General features: G+C 41.7%; 1 protein-coding gene across 3 annotated transcripts in view; it reads right to left on the reverse strand.

The window, feature by feature from the left end:
• Nucleotides 1-1,026: 1,026 nt before the first annotated feature.
• The window catches only part of ORAI2 (ORAI calcium release-activated calcium modulator 2), a 32,238-nt gene continuing 5,734 nt past the window's right edge, over nucleotides 1,027-27,530 (reverse strand). For 2 of the 3 annotated variants that reach the window (XM_056558488.1, XM_056558487.1), the window contains 2 exons: nucleotides 10,263-10,501; nucleotides 1,027-5,359 (listed from right to left, as the gene is read on the reverse strand). In XM_056558488.1, the coding sequence (XP_056414463.1) occupies nucleotides 4,811-5,359; nucleotides 10,263-10,487 (774 nt within the window). In that variant the 5' untranslated portion in view covers nucleotides 10,488-10,501 and the 3' untranslated portion in view covers nucleotides 1,027-4,810. The remainder of the gene's footprint in view (nucleotides 5,360-10,262; nucleotides 10,502-27,530) is intronic. The other variant, XM_056558489.1, reaches the window with a different exon arrangement.

Raw genomic sequence — 27,530 nt, forward strand, 5'->3', positions numbered from 1 at the left:
ATCTGTGGAATTTTGTGTTCAAAGAGCACAGAAATTCCGCTGTAATTCCCCCGAAATGTCACCACAACTCTGGCAAGATTCCGCAATTCGGTTCGGCAAGCTTTGCTGAATGGAATTTTTGCGGAATTGGGGAAATTCCACCGTGTGAACTTAGTCTTAGAATTCAACAACTTAACCCTTTATTTTAGTGTCCTGTTCATATCTTATCATACACTATCTCTCTGGTACCTTCTGCTTCCTGAACTGCTAAACCACTTTACATGGACAAAGAATATGAAAACAAATATTCAAACAATTAAGCTAATATTATGTGAAGTTATATGGCGTTATATAAATATGAATATTTATTAATACTAGATCTTCATTCCTGTACCATGAACAGTGTGGGGATAAGATATAACAGTCCCAGTAAAGTAACAGTATAAGGCATACTTTATAATTAGCAATAAGCAGCCAATAACAGACTGATACTATGAATAGATGGCAGCTTGAATAGTGACAGCAGCAGTTTGCTACAAGCAAACACTTGGTGTTTATATAGCTACATAAGAGCTGTTTGCAAAACTGTATTATGCACTTACTCACTGGATCATGTACTTCACATTTTGTGGACTTTGTACCAGGTATATCTGGTTTCTAAATCCAAAATCACTCCTCACCACCAAAGTTACCTGCTGATCTATCTATACAAAGTGTTAGTAAAAGTACAATGTAACTCACATTTAATGAATGTTATATAACACAGTAGATGATCATGTCAACCTTTACTATGGTGATGACATGGGACTTTTGACAGAGCCTCTATAGCCCGTATCCCTGCCGTATGCGCCCGTATATAATTCATTTCAATGAGCTGACCGAAGTGAAACGCTGACTCCGGTCGGCTCATTTTTGCCCCGTATGCGGTTTTCCCACTGGACCTAAAACCATGGTCGACCACGGTTTTAGGTCCGGCAGAAAACTGCATACGGGGCAAAAATGAGCCGACCGGAGTCAGCGTTTCACTCCGGTTGGCTCATTGAAATGAATTATATACGGGCGGCATACGGCAGGGATATGGGAGCGCAAGGTTTTAGCTCCCCCCAGCCGTATGCGGTCCCGTATGGCTGAAAACGTGATGTGAACCCAGCCTTTCCCTGCCCTGCTGTAGCACTTAGAGAGCAGAAAGTCTGTCTGAGAGACTTATCTTACCTTTCTCTGAGTAGCACCCTATTGATTTAGACAATAAAAAAGAGTTCATAGTTTTTAAAAGGAACCTGTCATCATTTTCATGCTGGTTAAACCTAGATCTGGGCAGAATTCAGTGACTTAAGTCTGCAGCTTTTCCCAGCCTAGATTGATAGATCTTTTCCTATACCCAAACAGGAAGAAATTTATCAATTAAGGTCAGTGGGGGCAGGGTGAAGCCACCAGGGACCATACAGATAACTCGTGCTTCAGGCAGCATAAGAGATGACAGGTTCCCTTTAATGTTAACCACCTTAAACTCCTTTCCCTCAAGTGCTCAGACGCTGCAGTTCAGATACTTTGAATGGATATTAGTTTATATAGATAAATGCTTGATTACAGAAATTTTACTATAAACGAAATAAATATTTCCATTCACTAGTATTTTAAAAGGCACCATACTCATAGTTGACACAAAGATTCACATGGTTTAAGTTTTGCTTGTGTAAAATGTCTTACCTACAGTATTAACTGTGTAAATGAACATATGTATAAAGTACAAATAACGTAATGCAAATATAATAATGTACTTCAAAAATCAAACTTATATATTACACTATAAGTATTCTGTATTTTACTCAATATAGTTTTATATCTGTCCCATATAGCTCCTTTAAGATAACTAAATAATTTTTCATATATGACTGAATAGTTATCTGGTATTCCTCATATGTCTAAGCCTGTCCAAGCTTATTAGACCAACTGCAAACTCAGGTATCTGACATTTATATATATATAAACCCAACCCATTTTGGTCCTCCAGTGGTTGCCACCCCATTCCCCCCACCTAGCTCTGCCCCTGGCCTGCCTGCAGCGGCAATCTGCCATTACGGGCAGCCACACAGGTGGCCTGCGAGTCGGCAAGTGCACTCTGACATCGCGGTGCTGTGTACTCAGACATCGTGGCAATCGTTGAGGCCATGTGCAGTGTACATGTCATTACAAAGTAATGTGCAGTGTACTCAGACATTGCAGCTGCTCTGTGATGTCAGAGTCCACTCGCCGACTCACAGGCCCTCTGTGTGGCAATCCGCTGCTACGAGCAGGCCTGGGGTGGAGTGAGGCAGGGGAATGGGAGTGGCAACAGCTGGAGGCACAAAATGGGTCAGGTCACCGGCGGATCTGCAGCGTAAAATATGCTGCGAATCCGTTACGTGTGACCATACCCTTGAAGATTAACCAGTACAATGCCTTTGGAAAGTATATCACATTTTGTTATGTTGTGGCCTTGTGCTAAAGTAAAAAAATTCGAGTTTCCCCTCATCATTCTGCATAATGACAAATAAAAATCAGTATGTTAAAAATCTTTGCCAATTTATTGATAAGGAAAACTAAAATAATGCAGTGACATAAGTATTCAGACCCTTTATTCAGTACTTAGTTGAAGCACCTTTGGCAGAGATTACAGAATCCAGTCTTCTTAGGGATGATGCCACAAGGTTTTTACACCTGGATTTGGGGATTTTTTTGCTCAGCCAGGGTGACCATTGCATTTTTGCTCACCTTACTAAGGCTCCTTTACCTTGATATTTAGTTTGGTGGGCTCGTCAGCTCTAGAAGGAGTCCTGGGTGTTGCAAACTTCCTCCATTTAGGAATAATGGAGGCCACTGTGTTCTTGAGAACTTTCAATTGAGCAGAATTTTGCCTCCTCACAATACTCAGCTCTATAGTCAGTTATTTATTCCTCACGGGTTGTTTTTTGTTCTGATATGCATTATCAAATGTGACTCCAAACAAGGTGTAGAAAGGGTCCAAATAGTTATGTCCATTGCAAAATTTTTGTTTTTTCTAATTAATACACTTGAAAAAATTACTAAAATTCTGTTTTCACAATCTTATTATGGGGTATTGAGTATAGGATGGGGGAATTTATTTAATTTTTTAAGAACAAGGCTCTAACATAAGAAAATCTGAAAAAAGTTAAAGGTTCTGAAGATTTTCCAAATGCATTGTACACATGGGATCAGGTCTTACCATACAAGTAAGGTGTGTGTACTGGTTTGGTACATAGAATTGCACAGTAGCTTCCAAAATATTTATACAACCTTAATGATCTTTGCCTACTAACAAAAGAGAATAAACATCTTTTTGCTTCACAAATAAAGCATCCATCAAACTTCATGTAAAAGGCAATCGGAACTCAACATAGAAAGTAAGTCCTGTATTATACAGAAGCATTCATTTGATTGGGTGCTGTGTAATGCTTCATTTCCCCTGTGGTGGTGCTACAGGGAAACTAAACACTTACTGACAGGTTTGCAAATTGGTTTTTGGTGCCTGTCAGAGGGACAGATACCTATTTACAATACTGTTTAGGTAGAGGAGGTAGAGGAAGCATTATTTACATACAGGGGCATGTTTTACACTGAGGGACGTGTATGAGGCTTAGGGCAGATGGATTTCCAAGATCCTGCAAGTGATCTTCACCAGACACATGAATGCACAGTATATTATACAGAGAAGCAACAATTCCCACTATAGATTGCTGCCTGACAGCTCTGCACAGATGCTGGAGATGCTAAAGAAGCCAGACCCTTGTATATCAACATCTGTGCAGAGCTGTCAGGCAAGCGGAGATGGCCTGTTTGGTATGTGGCCAGCATTTCTGTATAATATACTGTGCTTTAATGTGTCTAGTGAAGTACCCTAATAGGATCTCAAAAATCCCACAGACTTAAAGGGGTACTCTGCCCCAGACATCTTATCCCCTATCCAAAGGATAGGGGATAAGATGTCTGATCGTGGGGGTCCAGCACCTGGGAACTCCTGTGATCTCTCCTGCAGCACCCCTGTCATCTGGTGAACGAAGTGAGCGAGCTCCGTGCCTGATGACTGGCGATGCAGGGGCCGGAGGATAGTGACATCACGCCTCGCCCCCTTAATTCAAGTCTATGGGAAGGGTGCGGTGCCCATCACACCCCCTCCCATAGACTTGCATTGAGGGGCTGGGGCGTGACATCAGGAGGTGGGGTAATGACGTCACGATCCTCCGGCCCCTGCATCACCAGTCATCAGGCACGCAGAGAAGCTCGCTCCGTGCACCAGGTGACAGGGGTGCTGCAGGAGAGATCATGGGTGTTCCCAGTGGCGGGACCCCCGTGATCAGACATCTTATCCCCTATCCTTTGGATAAGGGAGAAGATGTCTAGGGGCAAAGTACCCCTTTAAACCTCATAAATGCCTGCTTACTGTAACAGCATGGCTCTTGCATGTAAATCCCACCCCTCAGCCCCGTCTGCATTCACAGTATTGTAATAAATATCATCAGACAGGCACCAAAACCCAAAACACTACATTTGGGGCACCCTAAGCTATCACATGGTGTTTAAAGCTCAATATGTTTGGGGTGACCACAGGTCCTCTTTCAGTAAGCGCCTTCAGGCCCATTTGTAAACAATGACACTTTTAGACTTTGTCCCTTTTACACCCTGTAGTCTTCAATGTGCAGAAATAATCTGCAGCTTGGAACAATTCAATCTTTAAGCTTCACCATTTTAAACCAGAGAACTGAAATACAGCCCAATCTCTGAAAAGGGTTCAGTAATACAGACTCGTGGACCTGAGTCTATTGACCATTGTACTTCACACCACATTGACACCTCGGTCATGTCCATCAAGCTGGATCTTTAACTTGTGGAGTTCTTCAATTTCCCTGTGATGGCGCTCTGTTTTGTGCCTCACCAGTGTGCGATAAAAGTGAATTGTGAATATGACAAAGATAATCCCCACGGGTACCATGATGATGGTGGACACTAGGGCAGAAGTAAAACCTGCATCAGAACTTTGCCTCTGTGCTGAGGAACTTTCATTGCGAACTTGTGGAGAGTCTATTGGTAAGAATTTTATCCAGCACAGAAGAACCACCTCAGCAAGGAACAAAAGGATCCCAAGAGCTGTGGAGAAACCCCAAGCCAGTTCAATGTAAGGATGCATACGGTCATGGGGTGATTCGTTGACAGAGTTCAAGTTATGGATATTACTCACTGCCTCCACATTGGGAAGTATACAGGTACTGATCAGAAGTGCAAATAAGTGGACAGCCACCAGTATTGTGGTGCAGGCACTAAATGCAATAAGTAATGGTTTGGGGTAATCATATTTCATCTCAAGCTGGACTTCAACCATTGCCACCTGGAAAACATAAATATAGTAAAATGTATTTCAAAATGTTGTAGATCTAATAAAAGAAGAGAAGATAAAACACAGAGAAATCCTAATACTCAGAAAGGCTTCTGGCAATCTGCCATCTTGTCATTTTCCCTAAACAGCTGGACAAGTTTTCTGTGCATGCCAAGACCTTTCCCACCAGCACACTGGCATTTTATTTAGAAAAACTTGAAACAACCAGATGAAAACTCCCCTTTCCTTCCAATAAAAACACATTATCTAAAAATAACATTACGTTTGGGCTTTAATGTTTTTCTTCTCCACATATTTACTTAGAAAAGTTCCATCTGTTTTGTTTGTTCACTTTTGTATATATATTTTGGGACACATTTCCAAAGCCGACCCTTGGGAGTTAAGTTTATTATTCTATATTAGTTTTCTTGGTGTAGGAAAGTTATAAATCTTGTTATTTCCACCATAAAGAATTGGTCATAAAGGGTGTATGTTTACATATGACAGTCATAACATATTTTTTTGCAAGGATTTAGTAAAAATATCTGACAAGAGAGTTAAAGTGGCACTACTGAGGTGTATCTACTGCTACCATGTCAACCAGAACGGTAAAGGATACCATCAGTGGTTTATAGGTGTAAATAGGTCCCTTGGCGGTGCTAGGATAAATGATATCCAAAATCAAAATGTGCAATATCAGTGAAAACAAAGTAATCCTGCACTCACCGCATGGGTACCAAATATCCAGCTCCTTCTCCCGGATCCTCCATCAGCTCAGCAGACATCCATGGCGTGGGGCGCTCAGAGGCTTCTGAGCGCCCCACACCATGGATGTCTCTGAGCACCCATGCCATGCCCCCGGCCTCTGAGCACCCCACGCCATGGATGTCTGCTGAGCTGATGGAGGATATTGCACATTTAGTGAAAATATAATTGCAAAATTTACCTTATTGGTGGACATTCTTTGTCATATTGATCTAATGCCAGCAGATCAACAAAAGCTTATAGATCATCGACACAATGCTTCTTGTGGTTGCAAAATAAAAAATGACAAATTGAAATTCCATAGTCACATCCAGCTAATGTGGTTATGTGCTGTGTTTGTCAAATAATACAGTGAATAAACATTTCCAATTTACAAATGTTTCATATAATGTAGATGAACATGTTTAATTATCCTGGTAATATTTTCAAAAGAATAATTTCATTAACTGTCAATACCAATACATTAACTAGATTGAATAAGAACAGTTATGTACAATGCTAAGGGTAAAGATTTTATGAGAATTTATAAAGGTTAGTATACAGACTTTGATTTTCTATGAATCCATTGTGATCTTCCCCTAACTGTCAAAAAAGACATAAGGGGGAAGGTTTCACACATACTGTTTTGATGCAGCTTTTGCAGTCAAAGCTAGGAGAAAAATTTAAAAAAGAAAAAACAAAACATAAAAGCATAAAAAATAATATATAAACCCAGCGCTAAATAGTGTTTCTTATTAAAGGGGTACTCCCCTGGAAAACATTTTTTTTTCAAATCAACTGGTGCCAGAAAGTTAAACAGATTTGTAAATTAAAACACATAAGAAAGCAACAGTGTCCGGCACTGCTGGGGTAAACTTGTTGGGACTAGGGATATAATGGGTCATGTAAGAGAACAATGTAGAGATATGGTTGTGCTCCGGTTCGCTCTAAACAGCAATATTCCAAACTTAATCCAAGGATAATGAAGAAAAACCGGCACTCACCAATCTTCTCTCTAAAATTCTTTCGTTATTGCAGAATACTCACAACATTTAAAACGTATAGGGGAGAGAGGGATCGACGTGAGGGGGGTACACAAACAGGCGACAGATTCTGTTTCACTCGACTAGCGAGCTTCCTCCGGCCATGAGGAAGCTCGCTAGTCGAGTGAAACATAATCTGTCGCCTGTTTGTATACTCCCCCACGTCGATCCCTCTCTCCCCTCTACGTTTTAAATGTTGTGAGTATTCTGCAATAAAGAAAGAATTTTAGAGAGAAGATTGGTGAGTGCCGGTTTTTCTTCATTATCCTTGGATTAAGAGATTTGTAAATTACTTTTATTTAAAAATCTTAATCCTTCTACTACTTATCATTTGCTATATGCTCCACAGGAAGTACTTTTCTGTTTGAATTTGCATACACCTACTCACCTATTTGCTCATTTGCATACACCTACTCACCTACTTGTCTATTTGCATTCACCTACTCACTTTTGATTGACAGCTACTAGGCCAGTGATGGCTAACCTTTTTGAAGTCTGAGTGCCCAAATCCAAATACTTAAGTCAACTTATTTATTTCAAAGTGCCAACCATGCAAGCCTTCACTCTATACCCTTTCCCCCATGCTTTCGATCAATAAAACACTAACTTTATAGAATTTTATATTTCTATTTTCTAATGCTTTGTGCATTTATTTTTTTCATTGTTTCCCTTTTTTTAATTTTTAGTTTACTGTTAACACAAATCTATTAAAATTGTATTTTAATGACATTGTACTGTACTTCATATCAAGCCAATTGCAGCAACCTTTACATTATTTAATGCTTCTGTTTTATTCTCCCAAACAATGTTTTGTTAAAGCTTTGGCTTCTATCTAACACGTAAAGCTATTCCTTTTTCAATCCTTTGGTATTTATGTATCAGCAATGCCTAAAAATGTTTAAGCATCTGGTGAAATTAGACAAATATCACACCGCGACTAGAGATTTCCGTGACTCATTTGTTTTAGAATTAATTTATTTCATACATTTAAATTATTGTGTTGTCCTAGTAACATAAAAATCTTTTTTTTTTGGCAGGTTGTCAGAATGTTAAATTGATAGTCTCAAACATTCTATTCAAAATCTGTGATGCTCTGTCAAGCTTCAAAGACAACTCTCCAAGACAATAAAATTGTCCTTATTTAGTGAGGAAAATGAAACATTGTCTTCAGATTTTGATACAAGTCCAAGATTCAAAACCACAATTATTTCTGTGTCTAAAACAGCAAATATATTGATGGGGTTTTGAAAGATATTGTAAATCTTCAGTTGGCAAAAGAATGTACAAAATTTCTACTGACTGTTAAAATGCTCTTCCTACTGACTACAATGCTAATGTTGTGGTCTTCAAGAAAAGAGTGATGACATATTTATCTGATCATATTTATTATAGAAATAAAATGACAATTTGTATTTACTATCAGAAGCAAAACAACTTTAAAATATAAATTTGTATGCTTATAAGGGCAAACATTCAAATAATGTTTCGTTTTGCCTTTTTAAAGGGGTCATCCACCATAAGGTGACTTAAGTACTTACCTGCCAGATTGTAATGGACATGCCTAGGAAGGATCCATGCTTGTCTTGGGGCTAAATGGCTGTGTTGTGAGTCCACCATAACATTTGCTTTCTTTTTGTGTAATGGCTATTTCCTGTTGGCGTTCCTACCCTCCAACTACAAGTCCCAGGATCCCTTGTTTGTATGTGTGAGTCCAGTTTTCTCCCTCAGTCACTCCAACCACTGCAGTATAACTGCAGCCCTGTGGAGAATTATGCCCCCACCCCCACCCAGCAGTTGCTCAACCCATTGAAGTAAAGACAGGCTCCCTTTTAACACCTGACTAGTGATGTAATGTCTCGGGCCGCACTGCAAACTGGGAAAATCTGAGACAACACTATTTTGTATGCTGCAAAGATCACATAAGAATTGCGAGACCGTTACAGACACTATATTATGGACTATACTAACTTTACAGCCCCTGTTGCACAGTCACATCCCAGAATACCCCTTAAATTTATTTGTATGTAGTGATTGGTTCACCTTTTGTGTTTGTTTCCTTTCACCAATATTTTCACTGTTAAATTTATTTTCTTATTTTACAAAACATTCTGGCTCCCAGTTTGTAGTGGCCTGGTAAATTTAATCCCATTAACCTTAAAATTAACAGGTCCGACCCCTACTTTGTGTTGGATGATGACCAGTCCCCTCTATTCCTCTTTACTAAAATTAATATGTTATGGAATCATGGTCCAAGCTAAGCATAGCACGCTGGACTCACCTCTAGTTATCCCTCCACCCCTCTTTCAGCATATAGTTTTAGGCTTTGTTCACACGCAGTATTTGCATTTTTTTTAAGGCTGAACATAGGGTAAAAAAAAAGGTGCCTTACACAGAGTAATAGGAAAACAGTTGTCTCCCTTTCTCCATGTATTTTATTTACTGAGTCACTACAGGTAAGTGTTTTTGGGCTAAGTACGTTTCTGAACATAGAAAAAAGCATACATATAGGAAGATAAACAATATGCTGATAGAAGGTGAGCAAGCGGATATTTTATTTCTTCCAAAATATATTACAAAGTTTTGCTATACACATGTACTGTCAACACATTTGTTTCTATAATCCTTAAAGGTGTACTCCGGCCCTAAGACATCTTATCCCCTATCCAAAGGATAGGGGATAAGATGTCTGATCACGGGGCTCCAGCCGCCGAAGATCCAAGCTATCTCGCATAAAGCACCTACCTCTGGGAGCTGCACGCAACGCTGCAGCCTCGAAGTCTGCCAGGTCACAACTACGGAACCGGAGTATTGTGATGTCACGACTCCGCCCCAATGTAATGTCAGGCCCCGCCCCTGCAATACAAGTCTATGGGAGGGGGCGTGATGGCAGACTCCAAGGCTACAGCACTGCGTGCAGCTCCCAGAGGTGGGTGCTGCATGCAAGATAGCGGGGTCCCCAGCAGCGGGACCCCACCGATCAGACATCTTATCCCTTAACCTTTGGATTGGGGATAAGATGTCATAGGGCCGGAGTACCCCTTTAACACATATGTAAAATTTTTGTTTAATAGACCCCATTACATTATAACTAATACTGTAGAAAAGCCTAACTGAAAAAAAAAAATTACCATTGCAAATCCGGAAAGCAAAGCTGAGGTCCTGCTAGAGGCTTTCAACTTGGCTCTGCTGAGATATAACTTCCTCCAGGATAAAGCCTGCACTGAGTGATGGTTGGATGTGACCAGTTCCAAGTAGCTGCGCCTAACCCAGTCTCTGTAGTCCATACCTTTGTTGCTACGCTCAGAGACGGCTGGGGTGGAGGGATCCACTGGAACATTGAGTTCGCTACTCATGCTTACTGAAAATGCTAGAAATAAACAGAACATTAGTTAGTAGTGACAGTATAGTATAATATAGTTATAGTACAGTAACCCCAACCTAGATGCACCAAATACAAAGTTCAACCAAGAATGAATAATACTTTATCACAGGCCTGGATTAAGTAGAATTGAGGCATTAGTGTAGTGTAGGCCATGTCATTGGTCTTGGGCAACAAGGAGTCCTGAAAGGAACTGATGAGTAGATGATCAGCTTTTTGAGGCCCAAGTAAAGAGGAGCAGAGGGGAGATCATGTCAATACAGCATGAGATCAATGGTGAGGGTGTTGGCCAAGAGGGAGTCCCAATGGAAGGTGCTTCTTTTATTTAAGGTAGTCCCTAAACAGTCTATGTTGCTGGTAGTAGGCCGGTGCTTCTTTTATTTAAGGTAGTCCCTAAACAGTCTATGTTGCTGGTAGTAGGCACATTTCTGTAACTTTTTATCTACACCAATATGCCTAATGTTTTCTGTGTTACTGGCACTGCTGCTGTCAGTAGTGGAATCCGCAATTAAAGCCCACACTGGTGTATAATGGGGTCAGCTACTCTGTGGGTGCACTGGTTTTGGAGGTGCTCTAACCTCAAAAAGGTACAGTCCATTAATTCCAACAAAGCAAAGAAGCTGAAGAGGCTGCACTCACCACCATCATTTTCACATGCTTTATTGTTCACTCCAGCAAGGGCACAATCAGCGGGTACATAGACAACATATGTTTCGCGCTTCGACGCGCATCATCTGGCTGTTATACACAACATGACCTCTCTGCGTCTTATAATGCACCTACTAACCAGTACACCTGTGTACGGGGGATGTGTTTTTTTGTTGTATTAGCTATTATTCCATGTTTCTTATGATAATGGATGTCTTCTGCTTTTAAATTTTTTTTTATATATAGTCTTATTATGAGGGCCAGAACTAATTTGCCACATACCTTAAAATAATATAATGTTCAAAATGTATTTTTGTATTGAGATACGAGGAGTGTCGTGAGAATCTTCCCTGTGTGAGTGGGAGCTGGCCGGCGCAGATCTCATGTGCCCCAGGGAGGAGACACAGACATACCTGTGATGTAGGAGTAGGCGTGTAACACGCCAGGTCCTGGTCACGGGTTGTCACGTGCCCCGGCCTGGAGTCATGTAATTTGGGGAGGAAGTCGGCGGACGGAGGTAGCAGTGGGCAGAGCGGAGGAGGCTTCACACAAACATAGTTAAGTGAACCATGAGTCACACCCCCGTACACAGGTTTACTGGTTAGTAGAGGCCTTTATAAGATGCAGAAGGGTCATGTTGTGTATAGCAGCCAGATGATGCGGGTCTAAGCGCAAAACATATGTTGCCTATGCCTTGTACCCGCTGATTGTACCCTTGCTGGAGTGAACAATAAAGCACATGAAAATGATGGGGGTGAGTGCAGCCTCTTCAACTTCTTTGCTTTGTTGTTTTCTGTGCTGCTTTTTCTTATTCACTTCCTAAAGGCAGATTGTAAAAAGAGCCTCTTCCCACTTATGCAAAGTATGAACCAGCATTGGAAAGACCGCCAGGTGCTTACAGTGTTTAGGCAAAGACTACATTGAAAATATTCCATTTTCCTGATAAGTGATACTCTATACTACACTTCAGTATAACACCCAGGACTACACTTTAACGTGTTAGTTCCTTTATACTGTATGCTTAACACATAGTAAATTAGTCATACATTTACAAACACTGGGTGTAATTGGACATTATGGGGTAACCCGAGAGCGAAACAATAACAATGGCTGACAGAATAATAAACACAGTCCCACATGTATTTTACTTCTTCCTTAGCTAAATAGCTCAGTGAAAGCTTTAGTACAAGGATGTGCCAAATTCCTCACATGCATAAAGTGCCCGCATGGCCAGTATGAGCAAACCCACCCACTCACTAAAACGCAATGAGTTAAGGGCAATGCATAATTTAAAGGGCTCTGTCAGCAGCTCCAGGAACAAAGCTGCTTATGCAGGAATCAATGTAAAGCAGCTCAGCATTCACTGACCCACAGATACCGTAGGACAATTCTAGCAACATAAACTACATTGTGGATCTATACACACACCAAAAGAAATGTGTGATAAAAGAAAAATAGACACAATTATTATTATTATTTAAAAAAAAAATAATAATAATAAATGTATTTTTGGCAGCAAAAGTAAAAATCGAATCTGCCTTGTTGAACAGTAAAGTGCAGTGTCAGTTTAATGCAGCATCTAATAGATAGCAAAGGCACGTGGGTCATAGTGACAAAAGGGGCTTGAGGGCTTCTCTGTCACATGAGGAAAAACAGTAAGAAAGTATTATAAACGACAGATAGTAAGGATCAGGGCCAGCGTTAGAGCATGGCAAACTGGGCAATTGCCCAGTGCCCCCATCCTCCAGAGGGCCCCCTGCAGCTGCTATAGTGTTTGTAGCTGGGGAAGCAGTGTAGCACTGCAGCTAGCAGCATTCAGGATTGAGCCTCGCTGCAGAGTTCAATCACATAGTGCTGGCAGTGAGAGGCTCCTTTAACACTCCTCCTCCTGCTGCTGTCACACAGTTTAGCTGCCTGTCGGTCGACAATGAGTTAGATAGTCGGCAGGCACCAGGAGGCATGAATGTGTAGATGTACATGTGTGATGTAAAATGTAAACAGTTCATCTGTCACATGTATTTGCGTATAGTGTGCTATATGTGTGTGTAATGCAGGTATGTATATACACATGTATGATATATGTGTGATTGAGTATGTATGTGTTGTCTGTATGCATGTGTATATGTATAGTTTTTTTTTTTAAATATATGTGATATACAGTGGTGCATTTGTCACTATCTGTCATTAGGCCTACCTAGTGCAGCAAATATTGTTGTAGTTTTAATAATTATATTATATTTTAATAATTCGGACATTTCCGCACACGGCGATACCACATATGTTTATTTTTATTTACATAGGTTTTTTTTTATGGGAAAAGAGGGGTGATTCAAACTTTTATTAGGGAAGGGGTTGAATGATCTTTATTCACTTTTTTTTTGCAATGTTATAGCTCCCATAGGGGGCTCTAACACTGTACACACTGATCTTTTACATTGATCAATGGTTTCTCATAAGAAACCACTGATTGATGATTCTGCCGCTTGAATGCTCATGCCTGGATCTCAGGCACTGAGCAGTCATTCAGTGATCGGACAGCATGGAGGCAGGTAGAGACCTTCGGCTGTCATGTATGCTGTACGGGATGTCGTGATTTTGCCGTGGCGATCCCGAACAGCTCCCTGAGCTAACCGGCATGGTTTTACTTTCACTTTCAACTTTGAACACCGCATCTAAAGGGTTAATAGCGCACGGCACCGTGATCAGTGCTGCGCGCTATTAGCCACGGGTCCCGGACGTTGTTAGAGGCCGGGCCCGGCCCCGCATTATAGATCGGGAGCAGACTCATGACAAACCGGTACGTCATGGGTCCTTAAGAGGTTAAAAATCATAAACCTTTCAATTTTGCACCTACAGACCCATATGATGGCTTGTTGTTTGCGCCAACAATTGTACTTTGTAATCAGTCATTTAACCCAAAAATATAACTGTTTGCATGAAAATTTGTATGTTTAAAAATGTCCTTTTCTGACCCCAATAACTTTTTTATTTTTCCGCATGCAGGGCAGTATGAGGGCAAATTTTTTGCGTCATGATCTGAAGTTTTTATTGGTACCATTTTTGTTTTGATGGGACATTTTGATCGCTTTTTATAAATTTTCTTAGGGTATACAAAGTGACCAAAAATACTCAATTGTGGACTTTGGAATTTCTTTACGAGTACGCCACTCACCGTGCGGTTTAGCACCTCGTGTTTGAATAGTTATTGTGTAATATTATGTCTGATACTTGTCTTTGTTTGTACCCCATAATTGTAAGCGCTGCGGAATCTGTAGGCACTATATAAATAAATTATTATTATTTAATTAACATGATATTTTTATAGACATTTAAGCACACGGCGATACCACATACGTTTTTGTTTACATTTTTTTTTAAATGGGAAAAGGGGGGTGATTCAGACTTTTATTAGGGAAGGGGTTAAATCACATTTATTAACTTTTAGTCCCATAGGGGACTATAACATGCAATCTTCTATACAATAGCATAGCATTGATCAGTGTTATCGGCGCTCTGCTGCTCCAGCCTGGATCTGAGGCATGGAGCAGTAGATCGATGATCGGACAACGAAGAGGAAGGTAGGGACCCTCCTCGTGTCCTCTCAAGTGATCGGGACACCACGGTTTTACCGCGGTGGTCCCGATCAGCTCCACTGAGCTGCCGGGACGTATTTTTTTACATTTTAGACGTGGAATCAACTTTGATTGCCTCATCTAAAGGGTTAATACCGGACATCACCACGATCGATGATGTCCGGTATTAGCCACAGGTCCCGGCCATTGCTAGGACCGACCAGCTATGATGTGGGGTCAGCATGTGACTCCGCGTTATAGCACGGGAGCGGACGCCCTGCTATTAAAAGACATGTTAAAAAACGCAAAATGTGAACAGACCCTTTATGCACTTAATGAGCGCTCTCCCTATACTGACCTAATTTTTCTGCTTCTCTTTTTTTCTCATTTCAGTTTCACTAGGAGCAGGGACTCTTGTCAGTATAATGTTCTGGTACAGTATACAGTGGTGCACTATGCAGTGCTGTATACAGCATGGCTGACTAAGGTAAGTAGTGATGTTATGCAGCACTACTTACCTCCTCACACTCCTTGGTCTGGGTGCTCTGCATCCAACCTATGGAGTAGTACCCTAAAGGTAGTGAAAAACGGCTACAGGGTAGGAAAATGGCATTTCCACACAGATGTAAAAACACCAGAAGAAAAGTCACAAAAACTGCAAAAAAAAAAAAAAAAACTCCTCAAAAAGGTGTGGTTGTTTTTGTGGCATTATTCATTATTTCAGGAACAAGAACAACAAAAAAAAACCTCAGAAGAAAACCTGTGTGGAAACCTAGCCTTAGCCTTAAAGGGGCTATCCACCATAAAGTGATTTTAGTATGTACCTGGCAGATAGTAATGGACATGCTTAGGAAGGATCTGCGCTTGTCTTGGGGCTAAATGGCTATGTTGTGAGATTACCATAACACTGTGGCTAGCTTTTTGTGAACTGTTATTTCCTGTTTGACTTTTCTTTTTTTGACGACAAATCCCACAATTCCATCTTCCTCCCTCCCACACATCAGCCACCCCACCCATTGAAACATAAATGACTGCATCCATCAAAAGACCTGTGGTTTTCAATCAGGGTGCCTACAGCTGTTGCATTAGATGCAGATTGATCCCTCTCCCACCAAGCGATCGCTCCACCCATTGAAGCAGACAGGCTCCCTGTCATCAGCTGACTAGTGAGGTCAGGTCACGGCTGCATTGCAAGCTGTATGCTGTTAAAAATAAATATCAGGGTGAAAATCACAGAAGAATTGTGGGAGAAAACTGTCACACACAGGTACAGACACTATATTATGAACTACACTAACTTTGCAGCTCCTGTAGCATAGTCAAATAAAAAAAAATCCCAGAATACCCCTTTCATTTTTTTCCTCCTTACCTTTTAAAAATCATAACCCTTTCAATTTTGCACCTACAGATCAATATGATGGCTTTTTTTTTTTTTTTTGCGCACCAATTCTACTTTGTAATAACATCAGTCATTTTACCCAAAAATCACCGGCGAAACAAAAAAAAATTGTGCGACAAAATTGAGAAAAAAAAAACAAAACGCCATTTTGTAACTTTTTGGGGCTTACGTTTCTACGCAGTGCATTTTTCGGTAAAATGACATATGATTAAAATGATACCCTACTTATATAGGCTTGATTTTGTCGTACTTCTTGTAAAAATCATAACTACATGCATGAAAATTAATACGTTTAAAAAATGTCCTCTTCTGACCCCTATAACTTTTTAATTTTTCTGCATATGGGGATGTATGAGGGCTCATTTTTTGCGCTGTGATCTGAAGTTTTTATCGGTACCAATTTTTGTTTTGATCAGACTTTTTGACCTCTTTTATAAAAATGTTTACGGTATATAAAGTGACCAAAAATACGCTATTTTGGAATTTTTTTACGTGTACAACATTGACCATGCGGTTTAAATAACAATATATTTTTATAGTTTGGACATTTACACACGTGGCGATACCACATATGTTTATATTTATTTTTATGTACACAGTTTTTTTTTTTCAATGGGAAAAGGGGGTGATGCAAACTTTTATTAGGGAAGGGGTTAAATCATCTTTATTTATTTTTTTCACTTTTTTTTTGTGATGTTATAGCCCCCATAGGGGACTATAACATGCAATACACTGATTGCCAGCACCGATCAATGCTATGCCATAGCATTGATCAGTGTTTTTGGCACTCGACTGGATCTCAGGCACTGAGCAGTCATTTGGCGATCGGACAACGAGGAGGCAGATAGGGACCCTCCTCTTTACCGTACAGCTGATCAGGGCACCTCGGTTATCCCGATCAGCACAACTGAGCTGCCGGAAACGCTTTTACTTTCACTTTAGAATTGTCGATCAACTTTGATCACCGCATCTGAAGGGTTAATACCGGGCATCACAGCGATCGGTGATGTCCGGTATTAGCCGCAGGTCCGGGTATTTGATAGCCGCAAGGACCGACCCGACACCGCGTGACCCTGCGTTGTATCACGGGAGTCGGCGCAGGACGTAAATATACGTCCTGCGTCGTTAAGGGGTTAAGCTCTGCTCTAGTTCCCCTCTGTACCATGTACAAGGGACGCAAGTCTGCACCTCACAACGGCGCTCAGGGTGTATGGAGCGGGCTGGGGGGCCGCCGCTAATTAAACATAATGAAAATAAACATTTGGTATTGGCGGGTGCATAATTATCCGAATTATAAAAAAAATACATTTTATATTCCGTGCGGTCAATGGCGTTAATGTAAAAAAAAAAATAAAAAAAATCACAGAATTGAGTTTTTTATGTTTATAACATCACATCCCAGAAAAAAATGAAGTAAAAATTGTTAAAAAAAAAATCCGATCAATACCAAAATGGTATCGATACATACAGCAGATTGCGGCCCAAAAATAGCCCTTATACAGCCCGGTATACGGAAAAATAAAAATGTTATAGGGGTCAGGAATGTAATATTTGATACTGGTGTAATCAGGCCCACCTAAAGTATTAAAATAATGTGTAAGTTTGACCACAAGGTGAAAGGCAAAAAAAAAAAGAAAACCCCCAAATTTACATACTATTGGGACAAGTTGATTGTTCTCCATTTTAGTCCCTTGCACAAGTAGTTTTTTTATTTTTTATTTCCACACCCCTGTTCTTTTACCCACCTTCGTCACCAGGTACTGGTATTGCCACCCACCTCCAGGCTGTGTCATTCTGCCACCATATGTTCTCCTCATACTGCTGCCACATCCTGGCTCTATCATAGTGCCGCCCTATGGTCTCGTCATGCTGCTGCCACCTCTAGGCTCTGTCATTGTGCTGCCATATGATATACTTATTATATTGATCTTGTAGTTTGACAGTATTTTTTCAAAGTAAATGCTTCGGGCACCCGGGACACTCATAAGCATGGGCGGGGGTTAAAGGCAGGGGCTAGGACGTGCGGTAGCTGGCCTCGCGGCGGACTGCCAACCTGATTTTACGATTCAAGTACGAGCTTTTTCACTGCTGCAACTTATAGCATTATGCGCCCACTCATCCTGTCCAAGTTGCTGGTGCTGCAGTCCCCCCCTTTTCAAGTGGTGGGCTCTGTAACTTTCAGAGAACTGATGGCTTGTGCCAAGCAAAGGTGGAGAATACCAAGCCGTCATTTATTTGCGAAAAAGGGAGGACCAGCCCCGCAGAATTTTGTGGAAAAGAAGGTGGGCCAGTCCTTGAGCCTGTCAATGTGTACCAAAGTGCACGACAGCGCCGATGTGTGGAGCTGTAACTAAGGTCAGGGATAATACATGTCCTTTACGGCCCACTGGGTTAATGTGGTTTCTGCACAGCAACAACAGCAACTTGGACAGGTCACTCCACTTCTGCCTCCATGCTCTCAGGCCGTTGGTCCTGGGGCAGTGTGTGACTCCGCCTCCTTATCCTCCACTGTGTCCTCAGCCTCCACTGCATGAACAAGTCTCAATGCCCTTCCAGCATTCCATGTGTGCAGGGCACTGCGGTGTCACGCTGTTCTTCACATGGTTTGACTTGGCAAATGAAGTCACACAGGGGAGGAACTGCTAAAAGTCATTCATCAAGAAATCCAATCATGGATTACTCCATGAAAACTGGAAATGGGAACCATGGTGACTGACAATGGGAAGAACATCTTGTCTGCGCTGCGTCAAGGAAGCCTGAGCCCTGCGCCCTGCATGATACACGTGTTCAATCTGGTTGACAAGCAGTTCCTGAAGTGTTCACCCCATCAAGACATCCTAACAATGGGAAGGAAACTTTGCATTCACTTCAGCCACTTGTACACCGCAAAGCACACCCTCCTTGAGCTGCAGCGTCAGAACAGCATCCCCCGTTGCGACATGTCCCTACGTTAGAATTCCACCCTCCATATGTTGTACCGACTATACGAACAGAGAAAAGCCATAACCGATTTCTTGATGATCTAAGCGAATAGGGGGACTCCCCTGTGTAACTTCAATGTCAACCAGTGGCAGCTCATATGTGACACCTGCCGTTTGCTCAGGCCCTTTGAGGAAGCCACATTATTAGTCGGTAGCCAGGATTACGGGATGAATGATGTAATTCCACTGCTTCATTTCCTACAACACGTGTTTGAAGCAATGTCTGGTCAGGGCACTGGAGACGTGGCGCCTACATCTCACGGCCACATTAGCCCTGTGGGGGCTGAACTGGAGGAGGAGGAGGGGTAGGGGCACAGTGGAGCACAGGCAAGGTTTTGCAAAATAGGTGGTTTTTATAGTCATCTGACAGGAAAGGAGGAGCAGGAGCAGGCTGTGTAGCTACAGGGTGATGAGGAAGACGAGACAGAGGACCCAGACACAATGTGGCCATGTGGTCTCCTCATGCTGCGGGCATATTAAATGAAACTTTTTAGGTTCATCTATTTGAAATCTTCAATTTAAATTAAAGAAAAAATATTTTTTATCTTTTCAATTGTCAGGCTCTATGGACTGGTCAGGCTGTTGCCACCTCCAGGCTGGATCATTCTGCCACTATATGGTCTCCTCATGCTGCTGCCACCTCCAGGCTGTGTTATTGTGCTGCCATGTGGTCTCCTCATGCTGCTGGCACATTAAATTAAACTTTTTAGGCTCATTTATTTGAAATCTTCAATTTTAATTTAAAAAATGATCTTTAATCTTTTCAACTGTGCCAGATAGCAGAAAGTCCATCCATCTAACAAGTTTATCTTCTCTATTTTTTAGTAGCAGCTAAATGATAGCAATTCTTAAGTTTTTAATAAAGACTATTTAGAAAGTTGCTTCATTTTGCATTCAGGAAATAAATCAACAATAAAATAAATGAGTGCAAAAGTGTCTACAGCCTTTAACCATTCATTTATATATTTGTACCCGCGCTGTGGAATATATATCATACACCTATAGTAGTTTTAAGGATTTTGAGAACACTTTTGCTTTGCACATATGCAAACAGCCAAATTATGTTTGTATTATGGTTTTATATGTCGTTTTTGGAAAGCTTTTCCAAAGAGGAAGTAATATATTACTGGACACAGAAATAACAATAAACACAGTGAAAATGTTCAGTGCAGTCATACCACATTTGCATGAACGCCTTTAGTATTCAGCTGCCAATACACAAACACAAAGCATTTGGCAGCAGTGGATGTGTATTTTCTTCTTTACTGAAAGCATTTATGTCTTCTTGCTCTTATTAATAATCAAGAAATAAATGTGCAATGAAGAGATGAGAAAGCCAGGGCCAGATCCAACAAAGGATGCTGGTGCATCAACCCCAAATATTGGAATACCTCTGCTGTAATTGGTAATAGACTATAGTTGTGGGGAAAAGTCTGTATACTAGCACTGCTTATGATCCGATGTGGCCGGAGGCTCACAAAACAACTGATAGATTTCATCTTTCCCATGACTAAGCAGGAAAACCACAAGACATAATGTGACTGGTACGTCTACTTACGGTACATCTTAGAGTTTTTTGACAACTAGTAAAATTATCCCCTAGCCACAGTATAGGGGGAAGGGGGTCCAAATGTTGGGCTCCTCCGTGATCTCGAAAACAGGAACCCAAGTTTTCATTTAGAATGGAATGGCAGGTCGCCTATGTGCTCCATTTATTCACTATGAGAGCCGTAGAAGCAGCCAAATGCTGTAGTTGGCTTTCTTTGGCAGCTCACACAGAGAATGAATGGAACAGCGACACACTTCCATTTAAACGGGAGACTCTACTTCCTGTTCTCAATGAGACAACCCCTGAAATCATATCCTGTGGATAGGGAATAACTCTGCAAGTTGGAAAAAACACTGGTGCTAGAAATAACTTTGATTATCTGTTAGTGCGTGACATCATGACAAGTTAACAGGGTTGTCCAGCATTTTTATTTAATTTTTTATTCTCATACTAAGTAAATTACCAGATGCCCTGACACTGCCATTTCAACGATGCTCTGTCTCAACAGATTGCCATTTCCTGGTTTTATTTCAACACACTGGAAAAGCATGCTACCCTAGCCATTGGATGCAGGGTTGATCATGAGAAGGCATTTCCGTGGGTTCAGAAGGGGACCAGAAAGTAAAAATTTCAGTATCATTCAGTAATGATTTTTTGCAAAAGTGGCAACAAGATCTGCCACCATATTCGTTATTACTTTTTAAAGATTTTTACACAGTATTATTAAAATAAAAAAGAATAAAAAAAAAATAGAATACCTCTTTAATACGACTTTTGATTTTTTTTTTGGCCTGAAAAAAAACTCACTAAACACTGCCCCCTCATTTTTCATGATACAAATTTTTGTGGCATTTTTTTCTCTCAAAAATAGTATGTATTAATATAGGGTTTTTTAATTGGTGTTTTATCCTGAGTTTTCTTATTAGAAGTCAGGACGTAAGGATTTTAATAGAAGAAATGGGGGAAACAAGACCAAAAACTGCTGACATACATGCACATACTGCATTTTTTTCTGGTATTTTTATCCACCTATAGAAGTGGGAGGGACTTTGTTAAAAAAAAAATGTGATACCCAGATCACTCTGTAATGTTGGAAAACTGTCTCTAAGGCTAAAAATGCCACTAGAGGGTGAAAAAAATTTCCCAAAAAACCACAATGTGGATATACCATTTCACATTATCCGATTGACTCCAAGAAAACATCTGGCTGCAGAATTTTTAACCCCCCCCCCCCCCCCCCAAAACACCATGCAGAAAATATGGCATTTTATTTACAAATACGGTGTGTCTGTTTTCACACTGAAATCAATGAGACTGTAGAATGAAAGCATAAAAGCTTTCTCAGTCTGCAAATACTGAAAAATGTGCACAAAAGAAAAATAACAAGAGTACACAGAACCCTATTGTAACCCAATGTGTCCAAACAAAAAGGCATAAAGTGATGTTCAGTCAGCAAAGAGTTAAAAAAAAGAAAAACATTTTGATAAGTTGTACAAACTATTTTGTGCTATTTATAAATGATCCTTCGCAGACATAGTAAGCGATCGCCCAGATGGACTGGATCTACACTGTGTTTATATGACATGCATAAACAGCCTTCAATCCCACAACATTAAAATCACATAAAAGCAGATAGACATCAGAGCACGGTCTATGATCAGGAGATTAGCGGTGGTGGATGGCCCACTTTATGCCAGCTCACTGATCATTTCTGGCCTTTTCATTTTGTTATCTTTAGATAGTTAGGCTTGGCTAAAAAATGTTTTCAGAAGCAGAACCCTGGCACCGCACAGAAACTTTTAGTTTTTTTTAATACTTTTAAATGAGAACACAACCGCAGCTCTCGTCATGTGATAGGTATGATCAATAATAGTACAATCTATTAGTCATACCTTGAGATAAAGGGCAGACAGTATGGGATGCCAGCATTACTCCTGGCATCACCCTCTAAATCAGGAATGAATTACATCACTGAGATACTTCAAGAGAAACATCACAGTAACAGGCGAAGGAGACGTACTAAAAGTGTCTGTAATCTATATGTTGTGTGTGTGTGTGTGATGATTTATCAGATAATCCTAATATTCCAATATAGAGACTGTTAAAGGGGTACTCCGCTGCTCAGCGTTTGTAACAAACTGTTCCAAACGCTAGAGCCAGCTCCAGGAGCTTGTGACGTCTTAGCCCCGCCCCTCATTACGTCACGCCCCAGCCCCTTAATGCTAGTCTATGGGAGGGGGCGTCAATTGTACATTTAACCACACATGTTTGTTTGTTTTAACAGTTTTTTAATACAGTTTTTCAGGGACAAAGATTAGGAGTGGATCCAAAAAAAGGAAAAATATAAAACTAGGGTCACATGGCGATGGGTGGATCTATATAATTATTGCGATTGTTGGATTGCAGGCACTTTTGGGTCGCAGTGTGACCCCATTCACTAACCTAAGTAGACGTTGCAGTACCCTCACTGCAATGCAACAAGGCAATTTTTAACATTATAAAATATATCCAAATGAAGCACTGGAGCCTACTGGGTATTCCTCTTGGCTGCTAGAGCGCAGCCCCCCCTCCCCCCCCCCCCCCTTAACCAGTTAGTCCCTCCTCTATAGTTGCTTTCAATTAGGGGAGTAGAGGGGGTAAAGCAGGGAAAGTCCAGGGGACTTTGTAATCCTAGGAGAGATACATAGTAACATAGTTCATAAGGTTGAAAAAAAGACCAGAGTCCATAAAGTTCAACCTATTTTCCTAATGAGTCCCTACTGAGTTGATCAAGAGGAAGGCCAAAAAACCCTCATACTAGAGGTAAAGATTCCTTCCCGACTCCAATAAGGCAGTCAGAATAAATCCCTGGATCAACCTTCTGTCCCTATAAATCTAGTATACATAACCTGTAATGTTATTACTCTCCAAAAATGCATCCAGATCCCTTTTGAACTCTTTTACCGAGTTCACCATGACCACCTCCTCAGACAGAGGGTTTCATAGTCTCACTGCTCTTACAGTAAAGAACCCCCATCTGTGCTGGTGTAGAAACCTTCTTTTCTCTAGATGTAGAGGATGCCCCCTTGTTATTGATACAGTCCTGGGTATAAATAGGTCATGAGAGAGATCTCTGTACAGTCCCGATTTACACATAGTTATTAGGTCTTCCCTAAGCCTTCTTTTTTCTAAACTAACTAACCCTAATTCTGATAATCTTTCTGGGTACTGTAGTCCTCCCATTCCCAGTATTACCCTGGTTGCCCGTCCAGCTCCACTATATCTTTCTTGTACACTGGAGCCCAGTACTGTACACAGTATTCCATGTTAGGGATGGGCAATGTGACCAAATGTGTGTATCACGGTATTTTTGTAACTTTTGGCGGTTCCACGGTATATAATGGCATTTCCTCCTCCTACCCTCACCCCCCCCCCCCAAATTAATTATCAGCCCATTACTGCCCCCATCGGGGTAAATACTCACATGTCACCCACCAGCGCTGCCCTCCTCGTCCTGTTTGTTACGGGCCGCCAGCGCTGACCTCTATACTGTGCAGTATCCCTAAGCCCGGGCTGCAAAAGGTAAACAAAATAAACTAACGCATGTTCCTACGTCGGATGCAAACGTCGGACAGCCGTCAGCCTATCACCGGCCGCAGCGATGTTCTGCCTCGGCCGGTGATAGGCTGAGCCCACTGTCATGTAAGGAGCTCTGGTCGGCTTCTTACATGACAGTGGGCTAAGCCTATCACCGGCCGAGGGGGAACATTGCTGCGGCCAGTGATAGGCTGATGGCTGTCCAACGTTCCCATCCCCAAGAAGCAGGTGAGGCCGGTACCGGACCAACTGGAGGTGAGTTAAAGTTTATTTTGTTTATTTTTTGCAGCCCGGGCATAGGGATATTGCACAGTATAGAGCATTGGTCTTCAACCTGCGGACCTCCAGATGTTGCAAAACTACAACTCCCAGCATGCATGCTGAGAGTTGGAGTTTTGCAACATCTGGAGGTCCGCAGGTTGAAGACCACTGGTATAGAGTGTCAGCGCCGGTGGCCGCAACAAACAGGAGGAAGAAGAGGGCAGTGCCTGCAGGTGACATGTGAGTATTTACCCTGATGGGGACTGCGCTGGGCTGATAATTAATTGGGGGGCAGAACAGCGCTCTTGGGCCACATAGGATTAGTTCCCCGATGTGAGGACAGTGCAGCGCTGGGCTGATAATTCATTCAGTCCCGAGGGGGAGGGGCCAAACCGGTATTGCGGTATGGGTTGAAATTCATATCGTGCAGCACAAAAATGTTGGTATTCGGTATGAATACCATGTGTGGTCTGATTAGTGATTTATACAGCGGTAGAATTATTTCCTTGTCGTGGGCATCTATGCCCCTATTGATGCAGCCCATGATTTTATTTGCCTTGGCAGCAGCTGCCTGACACTGGTCACTACAGCTAAATTTACTGGTAACTAAGACTCCTAAGTCCTTTTCCACGTCAGTCGTCCCAAGTGTTCTCCCTCTCTCTCTTTCATGTCGCATGAACAGGATGCATCAATTATGTTATTATCAATAATGTCAGTCATAAGTTGTGAGAGGGTGCATGTGGCATGATGTAGCGTTGCCGAACTGGGATCTCTCCACCTACCACCCCTCCCTGCTCTTTGCGATGGCCTGACTCCTGTGTGTGTGACCTAGCAGCCAGACACGAGAAGTTGTATCCCAAGCTCCGAGTCACGCGCAGAAGCACTTTGATTGGATCTGAATGCCACTCAATACTGTAAGGCCATGCTACCATGGCAGAATTCTTGCAGAATGTCCATCCAGAAAATTTCTGGCAGACATTCCGCAAACAGCTAGGACTGCTTGAAAATGTATGCATTTCGGAGCAGATTTCGCAGAAAGAATTGGCATGACAATTCTTTCTGCGGAGGCCAGAATCAGGACTTCCGCAGCAGATGTTTCTACCACTGAAATTCCGCCATGTGCACGATGCAGCAGAATCCCATTGAAAACAATAGGACTCTGCTGCAACAGAATTTCCAAGCAGAATGTATCCGCTTATAAATTTTGCAGTGTGAACGTGGCCTTAAGCACCACAGTAGCTCACTGACTCATTGTTGTGGACAGTACTATGGGCAAAATGATGGCAGAAAGGCACATGTATTAAGAGGCACACATTAAAGGTCATAATTGAGAGGGTAACTTTTATATGAATCTCAATCAGGATATATCTGCACATCAGTTCAAGTTATATAAGACTTTCGGGGAGAGTTATCAAACCTTGTGTAAATGAACAGTGGAGCAGTTCAACAAATTTGATTGCTTCTTTCATTTTTTAAAAGGTTTGACGAGTCAAAGTCACATATCTTGAAGGAATACGTTTTTAATATATGTACCTTAGGTCCAGAGATATGTCCCACTGAAGATCTGCTTCTATCTTCTCGGAATTGCGTGCTGGAAGTGGGCACCGTTGGCTCATTTTACATATTCATTGTCGCTGGTCACTTGAGTGCTCAGTTGGCACATGCGCTCATGTGACCAGCAACTCCACATCACTAGGACGTAGAGTCACAGACAATGAAAATGCAAATCAAGTCGACCGGGCCCGCCTCCAGCGAGTAATTAGAGAAGATACAAGTGGATCTTTGGTAGGACACATATCTGGACCTAAGGTACGTATTGTAGTCAGTGACCCCTCACCGGACTCCTGTTCACCCACACTATGGCCCAGATTTATCAAAGAATATCTATGGTAGAGCTATTTTCCACATTTATTTTGGTGGTGGGTTTGACTAGCGTGGATCTTATTTATCAAGAAGGTGCAGCAGGATGATGAATTTTGTGTGGCTCTACTGTGGGTGGGAAAAGCTCTACCACATACACTTTTTCTAGACGCTTATGAGGGAGGGAAGTAGACACTTTCCCGGGTCCTGAACTTAGCTGGTTAGGTGTTTTTACTTACTTTCATAGAGCTGATGTGACATTTTTACTTGCATTTTAGATGCTACAATCAAATTTTATTGTGGTGTCTAAGGGGTTAAAGCCAGGCATCACCGCGATCGGTGATGTCTGGCATTAGAGATGGGTCCTGGTGGCAGATAGCCACCAGGACCACCCAGCTATGACCCGCGCTCAGCTTTTGATCATGTGTCATAGAAGGGGAGTGGGACGCTGTCGTCCACAATAGGTTAAAGGTTGAATTGTGGAAGGTAGAAGTGATTCTTACGCCTATTGGTAGGTCGTGTAGCTTTGCAAATGATAAATACATGACCACTGCATTTTGAAATGGTAAATACGTGACTACTGCATGGTGAAAAAGAAAAAGTTCTACGGGTAGGCAAAAAGAGTGAAACTGTCTATATCAAAAGACGCATTAAACTCGCTAAATATGCTGCTTGCGCCTGGAGTGTGCCAAAACACTGAAAAAAATGAACGCTAAAAGCAATGATAAATCTCCCCCTATATCTCAGTGTATTGGGTTTAGTGTGGGTGAAGAGGATGACCATTTTTCTTTAAAGGAGAAGTATCATGGAAGAAAACTTATAAAGGATAATGGTCAGAGCGCTGGGGCCCCCACGATCTCCTGTTTGGAGCCCCGGCTCTCCTTCACAGTGGTGTGTCACAACCCCTGCCTGAAGTGGGGGCCACCACACCCCCTCCATATAGCTCTATGGGAGAGCCATTTGTCAATCTTCGGCTCTCCCATAGAGCTATATAGAGGAGGGTGTGGCAGCCCCCACTTTGGGCACCTGACACCTGACATGGGTTTTTGTGTTATCCACAGTGCTCTCTGCTGACACCTGATGCCCATATCAGGAACTGTCCAGAGCAGGAGAAAATCTCCATAACAAACCTATGCTGCTCTGGACAGTTCCTGACACGGACAGAGGTGTC

This window comes from Hyla sarda, chromosome 2 (assembly GCF_029499605.1).
Source record: "Hyla sarda isolate aHylSar1 chromosome 2, aHylSar1.hap1, whole genome shotgun sequence".
In the NCBI taxonomy this organism is placed as follows: Eukaryota; Metazoa; Chordata; class Amphibia; order Anura; family Hylidae; genus Hyla; species Hyla sarda.